Source organism: Curcuma longa, unplaced genomic scaffold (genome assembly GCF_044706935.1).
Source record: "Curcuma longa cultivar G26 ecotype Majalengka, Jawa Barat unplaced genomic scaffold, ITB_CL_G26_1.1 contig_19094, whole genome shotgun sequence".
Taxonomy (NCBI): Eukaryota; Viridiplantae; Streptophyta; class Magnoliopsida; order Zingiberales; family Zingiberaceae; genus Curcuma; species Curcuma longa.
Genome location: NW_027430994.1, coordinates 1 through 13,033, shown reverse-complemented (window position 1 = coordinate 13,033; position 13,033 = coordinate 1). Strand labels below are relative to the sequence as shown.

Below are 13,033 nucleotides of genomic sequence, written 5' to 3'. Positions count from 1 at the left end.
TCAATTAGTCAAGAAGGGTGAAACTTACTATGCGGTTAACTAAATACAAGTCTAATCCATGGATTTAAGCTTTTGAGACTTTACAAGCTTAGATAATTTTCTTTTAATTGTTTCAAATCATGATTAAGGATGATCTAGGGGGGTACAATCCTAGTTTAGTTTGTTGACTTGAGCGGGACGCTCAAGGGTAAGTGTGGGGGAATTTGATGAATTAGGATTTTATTAATTTTAAATCGATTTATTCTTGGGCTTTTACATGAAAATGATCATTTATTGAATCGATTTGACCATATTTGTCCCATATTGCATAATTTGAGGCTTGATATAATTTTTGTGATTTAATGGTGATTTTTTGGCATTAAATGGATTTTTATTGATTTTAGGGCTAAATTGGACCCTACTCGAGCTAAATCGTGGTCAACTCAAGTCAAAATTGCCAAATCGATCAAGCCAACATGGAGGACACGACTCGGATCGAGCCCGATCAAAATCCCTGATTTTTTTGGAAACCCTAGACTGCCCTAAAGCCTAGATCAAGTGTGCACCGTTGAATCAGAGATGGACGGCTGAGATTAATCACTTAATCAGCGGTATTTAAACTTCAACTTTACCCGATGAACAGTGTCTCGCCGACACTGTTCATCGTCTTCGCGCGGTCACTGCTCTGCTCGGCGACGTACCAGACGGCGACGACCCATCCTCCCAATTCAATTCCATCATCATCCTTGATCCAAGAGGAGTTCGAATCCGTGTCTTTGGGTGGAATCCGGCAGCTGGAGGAGGCTCGTCGGCGGGGGTTCTTCCGGCGGCGCCAACTTCGGTTTCTTCGTGCTCCGGCCATCGGCTGCAAAATCAGGCGTCGAGTTCCATAGGAGGGGTTCTCCGAGGTACGGCGAGCAATCCTAAAGCATCAGAAAGCCAATCGGAGCAAGGAAGGAGCCCGGAATCCAGTTTTGCCAACTCACAGCCTGCGCCGATGTTTTGTTTCTGTCCGAAGAGGGTTTCTTCGGTTGGAGCAGCATCTAGTTGCAAGGAAACCATACCAGAGACTGAAATTGAAGTTTCTTGAGGATCATTGAACCCACATGTGGATTCAGCAGCTCGAGTGACGCCGGGATGAGGAGAATCGAAGGAAATGGGGAGAAGAGGATGCGATTTACTGTTTTCTGATACTGCATTGTCTTGTTTCTGAATTTTCGATTCTTTAATTGCTAATTCTCATTGTAGTTAACAGATTTACCCACTTTTGAATTCAGTTCATATGGTTAATGCAAGTCTAGTTATTTTGGATTGAATCTAGTTGGTTAGCTTCAAATTCCTGCTGATTGCGGTTTTTGAAAATTCACTGTTCGTGCCAAAGTTTGCTGTTCCGTGCCATTTTGTTTTAACATATCAGCTTCTTTAGGTTTGATAGGTTTAAGTTTTGGCTTTAGCTATTTGTTAAGTGAATTAGGATAGATGAAGTGCAAGTTAGGCTTGTTAATTGAACATCAATTTGTCTCAATAGTTTAGTTTGGTTTCTTTCCTTAGTCCTTATGGTTACATGCTGTTTCAAGTTTTGCATTAGGGTTTTAAAGTCATTTACTGATTTGAGTTCATATTTCATTTCCAAAATCCCAAAACCCATTTATATCTGAAAAACCCAAAAAGAACGACTTCGAAAGCTCAATTCACGCAATTGTCTACTAGTCCTTGGAAAAATACGACTCGAGGCCCCTATACTTCATTTATTTGAATTTATTATGGGTTTTCGATAAATTATAAATTCTAATTTGCAACCCTACTCGTGACATTGCATAGCAAATCTAGGGTTGTCACTAAGCAGGAAGTCCAACAAGTCTATTGGCAACTCAGGTAAATTCTTTCGAATGGAGTGGGTAAAGACACATTCCCGGAGTGGAACTCTAGGCGTCAGTCTAACCCAAGATTTCACTGGAAACCTGAAGTTAAGACCAATTAACAGTTCTTTGAACTGTTATCCAATCTGTTATTTTGTATTTTGGGATTAACTTGTAATGCAGATTGAAGAGATAAGGATTTTGACTCCGGGTGACTCTATCCGGAATCCAGTCGACTGGACGGTCCAGGCGCCTCGAAGGTGGAATCCGGGCGACTCAAGTTCGAATAATCACAGCGAAAGTCGAAGTCCATCCATATCCTCCACGTCAGCATGGAGTCGACTGGAAGGGGAATCCAGATGACTGGAAAGCCGAGTCAGTTGCGAAGATGGCGGATCGGCGATCTATGTGGAGTCGCCCAGAATGAGAATCTAGGTGACTGGAAGGCCTTATAAAAGCACATCAAACAGAGGGTTCGAAACATCAATTCAAGATATTCAAGAGCGAGTCGACGGTATCCTGAGCGAGAAGGAATACCTGAGCAGCCGTCGTAACACCATAGTTGCGTCGAAAAGAGCAACGTCTTCATCTCCGGTCTTGGGTAATGGTTTACATTATTGTATTGTTTAATTACGATACGAGTTTTTATCGTATTGGCTTTTGTAATTGTTACATCTCTTTTCCGTAAGAAAAAGTTCAAAAGTGGATTGCTCATACGAAAACGATCAAAGATCGTGGGTCTTGGAGTAGCAACCATTGACTGTGAACCAAGTAAAAATAAAATGTGTTTTTGTGTGTTTGTCTTATGTTGGTTTTTATCATTTCTGCTGCAAATTACTTACTTTGATTTACAAACGAGTACAATTGACAGGTTTCAAAATCGAGGAAAAACGGCTAAAAGATAACGCTATTCACCCCCTCAAGCGCTTATTCGATCCTACAGTTGGTATCAGAGCGGGATTCTCGAATCTAGTACAACCACTGATTGAGAAAGTTTTTCCAAAATCAATTTTAAATTTTTAAAAGTTTTTTAAATTTTTTAAAATTTACTTTATCTTTTTATCCTGCATTACTAATTCAAGACCAAGTCTTAGAACGTTATTTTTGCTTGTCTTTATGTGTGCTAAATTAATGGCTCACTAGGAAGGCTTTAGCACCATAAGGTCATCTTTGTTCTCAGGGGAGGACTTTACCTACTAGAAAGGTAGGATAGAGTACCACTTTAAGACACAAGTGGATATGTGGATAGTCATTTAGACGAGATTCACAATCCCGACTGACAATGACGGTCTACCACAAACTTACGAGAAGTGGAATACAACCACGAGAAGAAAAATTGAGGCAGATGTAAAAATCACACAAACCCTGCAATGCGGACTGACCAAGGAGGAACTGAACTGGGTCAGACCTTTCATCAGTGTGAAAGACTTGTGGAACAAGTTGATTGAACTACATGAAGGTACCTCGGACACAATAGTCAGTAAAAGAGACCTCCTGATGAACAAGCTTTACAATATTCGGATGATGGATGGGGAGTCAGCAAGCGCGCTGCATGCCAGAATCCAGGACATACTCAACAGTCTACACGCAATTGGCCAACCGGTAGAAAATTGGGATATTATAAGGTACGCGCTGAAAGCGTTCCTTAGGAACACTTTGTGGGCATCTATGGTGGATGCTTACAAGATCTCCAGGGACCTTTCAAAAATTAAACTAGATGAATTATTCACTGAATTTGAATTACATGAACAAACTAATGCCAAAGTGAAAGAGAAAGGTATTACTCTTCTTGCAAGTACAAATAAAAAAAAGAAATCGAAGAAGGTGGTAGAAGACTCGGATTCATCGGACTCTAAAAGTAACGACGAAATCACAACGGAGCTGGTGAACCTTGTACAAAAGATGATCCGAAGAAAGCGCAGAGCCAAGAAGTCGGAAGTGAAGAAGTTGGTAAACAAGACGAACAATCCATCTTCAACCGATAAAACAGAGCTCAAATGTTATGGGTGCAACAAAAAGGGTCACTTCAAGGCCGAGTGCCCAAGTCAAAAGAAGGATTGCAAATCCAAAAAGAAGGCGCTAAAGGCAACCTGGGATGAATTTTCGTCAGAGGATTCGGACGAAGAACCAACGATGAGTTTCCTCGCGCTTCCAGTAAGGGATGAACCAACCAAAAACGATAGCGAATCGGACACCGACACGAGTACAAGCCACGGATCCGCATATATTTCTAAAGGTTCCCACACCGCTGTAAGTCGCGAACAGTTGTATTCAATTATCATTAGCTTATCTAAAAAGTTAGCAAAGTCAAATGCTTTAGTTGAATCACTCCAAGAGGAGATAATATTCTTTAAGGAGAAAGTCAATTCTGAGTCATCAACCAAGGCCACTCTAATTGAGGATTCGACTCAAATCCAACTTGAGAAGGAAAATTCTCAATTAAAGCTTCAAGTTGACAATCTCAAACGGTCGCTTGAAAAATTCACGTCTGGGTCTAAGTATCTTGACATGATACTTGGAACCCAAAAGGCTGGATACAATCGATCGGACATTAGACTTAAATCTAAAAATAAGACATTCATGACATTATTGCACATACCTCACAAATCAAAGAAACTTAGAGTTCAAACATGGGTTTCCAAGTCCAAATTGATAAACCCAATTTGAACGAACCAATTCTGGGTCTCCAAAGATCAAATACATTTGATCCGACCTAACAAGGGTCATGATCCAGGGGGATCCAAAACCCGTAAATGATTGCTTGCATTATTATGTTATTTACTTTTCTGCATTAGAATAACCTAGGCTAGATAAGGACGAATGTTTGATTAACTCTTGCCCAACATCATACCAGGGTGGGACGAGATGATAGTACGTTAGGTAAACTTTGTTGAAGTAGTCAAGTGGGGTAAAGAGTACTTTACTTGGTCTGTTTAGCCAGGTTGAACTAGCCGAAGCTACCTCACCACATCCTAGACTAATTAGACCAAAGTTTCTCCGTAGACTAGCTAAACTTATAATTTCCTGAATCAGTTTTGTCTTACAAAGTGGTCGTTATTCCGATACCCAAAAAGGCCCCTGTGCCTTACCACTGCCTGGAAACTGTTTCTTGAAATGTACGTTTAGAAAGTCGAACGATTAAACTTGAATCTAACTCAAGGCTAATCAAATAATAGATACCTGAACATTTAATTAATAAAGAAAAAACTAAAAAATCATCTCACAAAACCTATAAGATTAACTATTTGATAATCTAGAGATGTTGGGATCGTCTTGGTGCAATGCGCATGCTCTCATGTTTTCGAAAACGTGCACAACGGAAATATATAGAAATAATTATAGCTAATTATTAAATAACACATGTATACATAAGTAGGAAATAACAAGTACAAGGCATGACAGGATTTTTAAAATTTTTTAAATAATAAATTATTCTAAACCGTACCTCTCGGATGATGTTTGAATGGTGTTGAATCAATCGAGCGGTCCTCGTCAGAATCCCGCCTCTACTGGTGATCCACGCCAAGCTCTTGTTCGGATAGCTTCGGAAGCCATGAGTCGCGTCATCGTTTTCAGTACTAGCCAATGATCGATGACGATCGAGTCGAGAGAAGCCTTATTCCGGAAATCACGCAACAACAGGGGCGGAGCTACAGGGGGGGCGCCTGGGGGTGGTCAATCGAATAGCCCCCCCTGCCCTTTGAAAAAATGTGCAAGTTTTATTAAGAAAAAAATTATTATCTCATGGGCTTGTTTTATGTAGTGGGCTGGAAAGACTGGGTCTATTCTTATTCTAGGGCTTCTACCATTAACCATAGGAATAAATACAAAACTGATTATTTTTCTTCTCCATTCTCTCTTATCGGCCGAACTTCCTCCCCCACCAAAAGCTGTGGACACTGACAGGTTTTCTCTTCTCTTTGCACTTCTTTTAAAGTTAAATCAATCCATCCTCTCCCTTTCATCAATTATATATTATATATTTTGATTGATTTCAACTTAGGTTGGATATTTTGTTAAACTTTGAAGGATTCAGTATTCTTTTCTTGTGGCAATTATCTGGATTATTTCGATTTCTGGGCTTTCCGATTATTTCAATTTAGTCTATTATTGTTTTGTAGGGAAAATCACTTTGTTTCAATTTGGGCAGTCCGAACCGAAGAGAAGACAAAAAACATCTGTTAGTTTTTGTATTTTCTTCTCTCCTCACTCACGAGTTGCCAAATTATTTTGGATAATTTATTTAGTTTTTTAATTTATTATTTTAAACTTTAGTAGTGTTACTTGTGTTACTATGATCTATGTATTCAGTTTTATTTTTGATAAATTATAAAAATTTGTTGATATTTTTACTCTAATATTTTATTGAACTTTTATTGTTTTTTAATTTATAGGGACGTGATGAGCAATAGAAAGATTGATTCTTATTTGAAAAAAAGAAATCTTGATGGGGAGACAAATATTAATTCTTCTACACATGTTGATGGTAATCCGGTGATGGCTGATAAAGGTGGTGAACTGTTGAATAATCAAGATGGTCAAGTTAATCAATCTGATTCTCCTCCAAAGAAGTGTCCGAGGGTAGATAATGCATCACTTGATGATTCTCAAATTGAAAGAGATCCTGGTAAACGTCAAATGATATGGAAATATCCAGTGGAAAAAAGAGATGAAATTCGACGATTATATTTGAGAGCTGGTCCTTATCAAGTTGCTCCTCCTGTATTCAAGGGTAAAGGTAGAAAGTTTTTAACTTCTTGGTATGAATCATTTAAGGATTGGCTAGAATATTCTCCTACAGAAAATGCAGCATTTTGTCTTCCGTGCTTCCTTTTTTCCAACCCAGATTCGACAAGTACATTTGTTGTCGGTGGATTCAAGTCTTGGAAAAAAGTAAATGCTGGAAATGATTGTGCTTTTTTGTCTCATGTGGGAAAGACACCTAACTCTTTGCACAGGGTGGCTGTTGGCAAATGTCATGATTTGATGAATTCATTGCAGCATATAGACATGAATATGGATCGGCAGTCTCAAGAGTTAGTTGTGAAGAATCGATTAAGGCTTAAAGTTTCAATTGAAGTTGCCAAATTATGTGCATTTCAAGGTATTGCATTCAGAGGTCATGATGAGAGTATTGATTCATATAATAGAGGTAACTTTTTGGAGATTATAAAGCATACGACTGCCTTTAATGATGATGTTGCTTCTGTTGTTCTTGAAAATGCTCCTCAAAATGCAACTTATACTTCTCCTGCAATTCAGAAAGAGATATTGTCCCTCTATGAAAGCAAAATTCAAAGATTTATACGTTCTGAGATTGGTGATGAAAAATACTGTCTCATTGTGGATGAATCTCGAGATGAATCTGCTAGGGAACAAATGTGCATTATTTTGAGATTTGTTGACAGAGAGGGTTTTGTTCGGGAAAGATTTTTTGACATTGTTCATGTAAAGGATACTAAAGCTTTGACATTGAAGGAAGAAATATGCAAGGTTCTCGCTCATCATAATCTTAGTACACAGAATATTCGAGGACAAGGATATGATGGTGCTAGTAACATGCGTGGGGAGTGGAATGGTTTACAAGCTTTGTTTTTGGAGGAATGTCATTATGCATATTATATTCATTGTTTTGCTCATAGGCTGCAATTAGTTTTGGTGGCAACAGCTAAAAGTCTCATACCTGTTGAGAACTTCTTTTCCTATGTGACTTTGATTATTAATTTAGTTTCTTCTTCGAAACGTCATGATCAATTGCAAGTTGCTAGAGCATTTCAAATTGAGAAATTGATTGTTAGTGGTGAGCTTGAAACAGGAAGGGGAAAGAATCAGATTGGAAGTATTCAACGTCCAGGTGACACACGTTGGAGTTCTCATTTAAAATCTCTACACAGTCTATTTGAAATGTTTGATCCAGTTCTTCAGGTGTTGGAAGACATAGGAGAAGAAAAATGTTATGTATCATCAAGATCATCAGCTAGAGGAGCTTGTGAGGTAATGATGTCTTTTGAGTTTATATTCATCTTGCATTTTATGATAGAATTATTGGGAAGAGCAGACGAGCTATGCAGATTGCTACAGCAGAAATCTCAAGATATCTTGAATGCTACTGAGTTAGTAGCAAATACCAAAGAAAACCTTGAAAATTTTCGAGAAAAAGGTTGGAATGAGTTGTTAGAAAATGTGAAGAAATTCTGTGAGAAGCATGATGTGAATGTCCCTGACATGAATGATCGACGATTGTCGAGTAAAGGTCGTCCACGAAAGGCTGATTCAGTTACATCAGAGCATTATTATCGGGTTGAAATTTTTATTGGCACAATAGACAGTATATTACAAGAGATGAAGATCCGATTCAATGAAGAGATGATGGAATTACTCAAGCTCAGTTTAGCACTTCATCCGAAAAATGGCTATGAATCATTTGATATTCATGAAATTTGCCGATTAGCTGAAAAGTTCTATCCAGAAGATTTTACAAATCAAGAAAGAACGCGTTTGAGATATCAATTGGAGCTTTTTGAAATAGAAATTCAGAAAAATGTGAACTTTAAGGATATCTCAACTATTTCTGAATTATGCCAGGTATGTTTTTTTATATAAAAAATAATATTTTTTTATTGAAGGTTAGTCATTGCTAACTAATATGCACATAATTTTGTATCAGGTCTTATCGAAGACAGGAAAATCAGAAAGTTATTCTCTTCTTGACAAATTGATTCGACTTATTTTGACTCTACCAGTTTCTACTGCAACATCAGAGCGTGCATTTTCTGCAATGAAAATTGTGAAGAATAGGTTGCGGAACAAAATGGAAGATGATTTCTTATCAAGTTCTTTGATAATGTATATTGAGAAAGATATTGCTCGCAGTTTTGATGTCAATTCTGTCATAGATGAATTTGAGTCTATGAAAAAGCGAAGAGCGCAACTTAGATTGCGTTGAATGTAACTTATTTCTTAGTTAATTCAAAATTTATTTTATTAGTGTGACAATGCGATGTTAAAAAATGGCCCCCCCTTGGTAAAAATCCTGGCTCCGCCCCTGATGATGAATGAAGGGTTAACCCTGAAAACCTGAATTCTTGTTTTATTTTATGGAACGAATTTTCCTTCTATTTTTGATATTATAAATGGACTTGGCTCACTTTCTGTTCGATGTCATTAATTGTTGGTTGCTGTAGGTGATTGAATTACTGAAGTTGATTGGTTTCACTATTTTGTTTCTTCTTCCATTTGTTTAGTGCTAAAATTTGTATATATTCGTAGCAAAATTCGGCTTATAAATATTTCAATTTGATCATAAAGAAAGAAAAAAAAATGTATCATTTGATCTTTAGATATCCTTGCTGATAGTTTGAAGCACTTAATTTCTAATAAACTAGCTGTGTTCTTCATGTGTTTAATCATCCAAAATTAATAAGAATGAAAGAACGGTTCTAAGCATGCATGGTAGGGTATTTATATTATACAAATTTGACTACATACTTTGTGTTCCGGCTGGATGTCATAGATGGTCAAGCCACCAGTCAATAAGATACCACCTCAAACTTTGCTGGTCCTGCTGGCGAAGGAACTTGAGAAAAGAAAGAGCCGAGCGAAGGGGTCAGCGAGGCACTGGGATTCCCGACAGGCCACTCCGACGCTCAAACCAGCAAGAAGAAATGAAGAATCAAGAAAAAGCAGTATGTGAAGTTGAAGAGAATTCGAGAGAGAGTTCTTCATACCTGCGAGAAGTTTATATATTAGCTGAAGGGAGCATTCTTCTATCAGGGGAGCAGACTGATGTAATGTCTTAAAAAGGCAAATTCTATGATTTACTGACAAATGAGCTAATAATACATTATTAAGGGAACAATCTCTGACAATTTCTAACCACTTCGTGGCTTGATAGAGCTGATTATTCTCATCTTTCGGCTGTAGATACAAACACGAGAAGATCTAGGGGATCAGGTCTGAAAATCTAATAACTGTCCTAATCTTTTGGCAGAGTTTGCACGCTTGATTGTCCTTTAGTACTGAAGATGGGCGAGAGGGGCTAAGTTGAAGTCAGGTTGAGTAACTGCAAACGTAGGAGTGGTGGGGGTTGAGTCAGATCGAGCGGCCGAGACATATAATTAACTGAGCGGCCGAACTGACTGAGTATGTAGTCGAGACTGAGTGGCCAAGCTATGTGGTCGAGTTATGTGGGCGAGCTGAGTGGGCATGTGGCCTAGCAGCCGAGCTGTGTGACCAAGCTGAGTGGCCGAGCTAGTTGTGTGACCGAGCTATGTGGCCAAACTGAGTGACCGAGATTGAATGGTTGAGCTGAGTGACTAAGACTGAGTGGCCGAGCTTAGTGGCCTAGCCACATGAGACTGGGTTGGGCCGAATGTTATCGCTAGTGAGCCAATCAAAATGTTATTGGGTCAGTCAAAACATGATTTGACCATTGACCTGCCAGATTGGATCGATTATTGACCCATTTTACTATGTCAGACCGATAATTGATTCATTTTGCCATGTGAAACCGATAAAGAACCGTCATATCACACTTTGGAAGAAAGTTTACTTTTTGTATTTGTTCCTTTTTCCCCTAAAAAAAAGTTAAACAAAATACACTAGAAAAAAAACATAAGGAAGAGTTGTCCATGCAAAATAAACATGGTTGTACAATTATGAAATATTTCTAAATAGATCAAACATGTCTTTCCGATAATTAAATAATTAAAAGATTATATATGATAATTTGAATCAAACATACTTACAAAAAAAAATTAAATTAAATTACCCCTTCATGTCCTATTCTATATGACTATAACTCTATAAGCCAAGCGACTCACTAACATCTCGCCTCTAGCCGCGAACTTAATGCACTTCGATGAGTCATTCTTGTTGCACATGTAGTGATCATCTCAGTGGTCGTGCTCCTAAATGCTACTTATCGCAACAATGAATTAATATATGACAATTTCGTTGTGTTATGTGTGTTTCATGTATTCGTGCGTCATCATCGACAATAATGCTTCTAAGTTTTAGGTCGCACGTGCATAACAGACGCCCTCGCAATAAAAAAAAAACATCGCCAGCTTGCTCGATTGCATACCTGAAAATTACGAAATAATGGCAGATGGTCCCATCGTACTCTGTCCATTCACTGTAATGGTACAAGTTTGGGGAAACGGGGAAAGTATTTATACGTTAATTCATAAAAGACAATTGACGTATACGGAAAGAAATAAATTTGTGGCAATAATTGGAGCTCATTAATTGCATGGATTCCCACATTTCCTCCCCAATTGAAGTTGCAAGGGACGGAACGTCACAAATGTCCATTTTGTTTGTTTGTTTGTTTGTTTGAGAAAATGACCACCATTATAATTGGCTTGTATGTATTAGAAAAGGAAAAAAAATATGGAAACAATAGTAATAAATAGTGAAAGTTACAATTATTATTATTATTATTTTTGAAACTTTGGAGAAATTTTTTAGTTCTTTCTAGTAGGACTGATATATAGAATCAACATATCTTTTTCATAATGTATGATATTTTTTACTTTGAACTTAAGATTTTAAGATTTTATGATTTTATTTTTAAATTTCAACTAAAAAATCTCCTACTAAAGAAAATATTTTCATCCTATAAAGATATCATCTCTAATTCTTTATGTATTTACATTATGAAATTTTGATTATAAACCAACACTTTTTTCTTCGTGTTTGGTACTTCAGAGTATAATTAGTCGTTAGATATATCATTCTTCTAAAAAAAAATATCCACAATCATATTAATTGATCCATTATTTCACGTTAGAACTGTCAAACAGATCAATTCATGGCGGGCGCAGGCCAACCTACTAAAAACTTATCATATGGCGGGACGAGATGGGCAGACCCTCGACTTAGCGGGTTGAGAAATCTCCAACCCAAGATCATTAGGCAGGCCAACTCACGAACCTATTCAAAAAATAAAAATATATTAAAAATATTAATTAAAAAATTTAAATTTAGATTATAGTTTAAATTTATCAAGTTGAAAATTTTAACTTGAATTATAATTTACACCGATAAAGCTCATTAATTCATTGAGTTTTTTACTTTAATTTTAAATTTTAAAATAAATTAATTAAAGCTTATCAATCTGCGAGAGCCAATCCAAGTGGGACGCGGGCCTAGACGAGTCAATCGAATCCATCTTAAAATAATATGATAAAATTTTAACTTAATTCGTTTAAATTATTTGATAAGGTAGATCAATCCAGCGGCTCAATACAAATTAACGGTTATAACTTCATATATAAGAATTGAGAATCTCCAAGAAATGTTACAAATTCTTATATATGTTCATTGGCTAACACTAGAACATCGAAACAATTTAGAAAGTTGACTAAAGTTTTCTTAATTATTTTTTGTAAAAAAAACATGTTTTTTTCTTTCCCGAGGAAAAAGGTTGTCTTGAAAATGAAACAAATTGCGAGTGGTTGATAATATATTAATTTTGTCTTGAAATTATTACTTTTCAGATTGTTCTTAGTTTACGGCTATAGCATTTTCTTTATTTTTTATCAAAAAATAGATTTAAAACCCCGATTCATTTGTGTATGTGAAAAGCACAAATAGTGTATTGGATTGTCAAATTTTTCTCAATTTTTTCTAGAATTTGTATTTGAATTAAATTCTATGAATCTATAGTGGGACGGGACGGACAGACCTATTAACTTGACGTCTCCAACCTAAAGTGAGTTAGGTGGGTCAACAGACCTATCAAAAAAAAAATACAAATGTATTAAAAATATTAAAAAATTTATGTTTTGATTATAATTTAAATTTATCAAGTTGAAATTTTTAAATTTGAATTATAATTTAGACAGATAAAGCTCATTAATTCATTGAGTTTTCTATTTTAATTTTAAATTTTAAAATAAATTAATAAACTTTCTCAACCTGCGGATCAACCCGAACGGGTCACAGGCCTAGGCGGATCGATCTATTCTAAAATGGATTAATAAAATTTTAATTTAATATGCTTCAATTATTTGATAGGACTGATCAATTCAGTGGATCCAATCTAAAATATTGATGATTATAATTAACTTCATGTGTAAGAATCAAGATTTTCTAAGATATGTTTCTGAATTCTGATATATGTCATTGGCTAACAGTACAACATTGAAACAATTTAGAAAGTCGACTAAAGTTTTCTTAATTCTTTTTTG

The 13,033-nt window shown here is 36.5% G+C and overlaps 1 protein-coding gene across 1 annotated transcript; it reads left to right on the top strand.

Moving 5' to 3' along the window:
* Nucleotides 1–3,740: 3,740 nt before the first annotated feature.
* LOC141817031 (uncharacterized) lies at nucleotides 3,741–8,334 on the top strand (the record flags this gene model as incomplete). The annotated part of the gene is made up of 4 exons (XM_074704730.1): nucleotides 3,741–4,330; nucleotides 6,233–7,544; nucleotides 7,654–7,692; nucleotides 7,764–8,334. Coding segments are annotated over exons 1-4 (2,512 nt in total), but the record flags the coding sequence as incomplete, so codon positions are not given.
* Nucleotides 8,335–13,033: the final 4,699 nt, after the last annotated feature.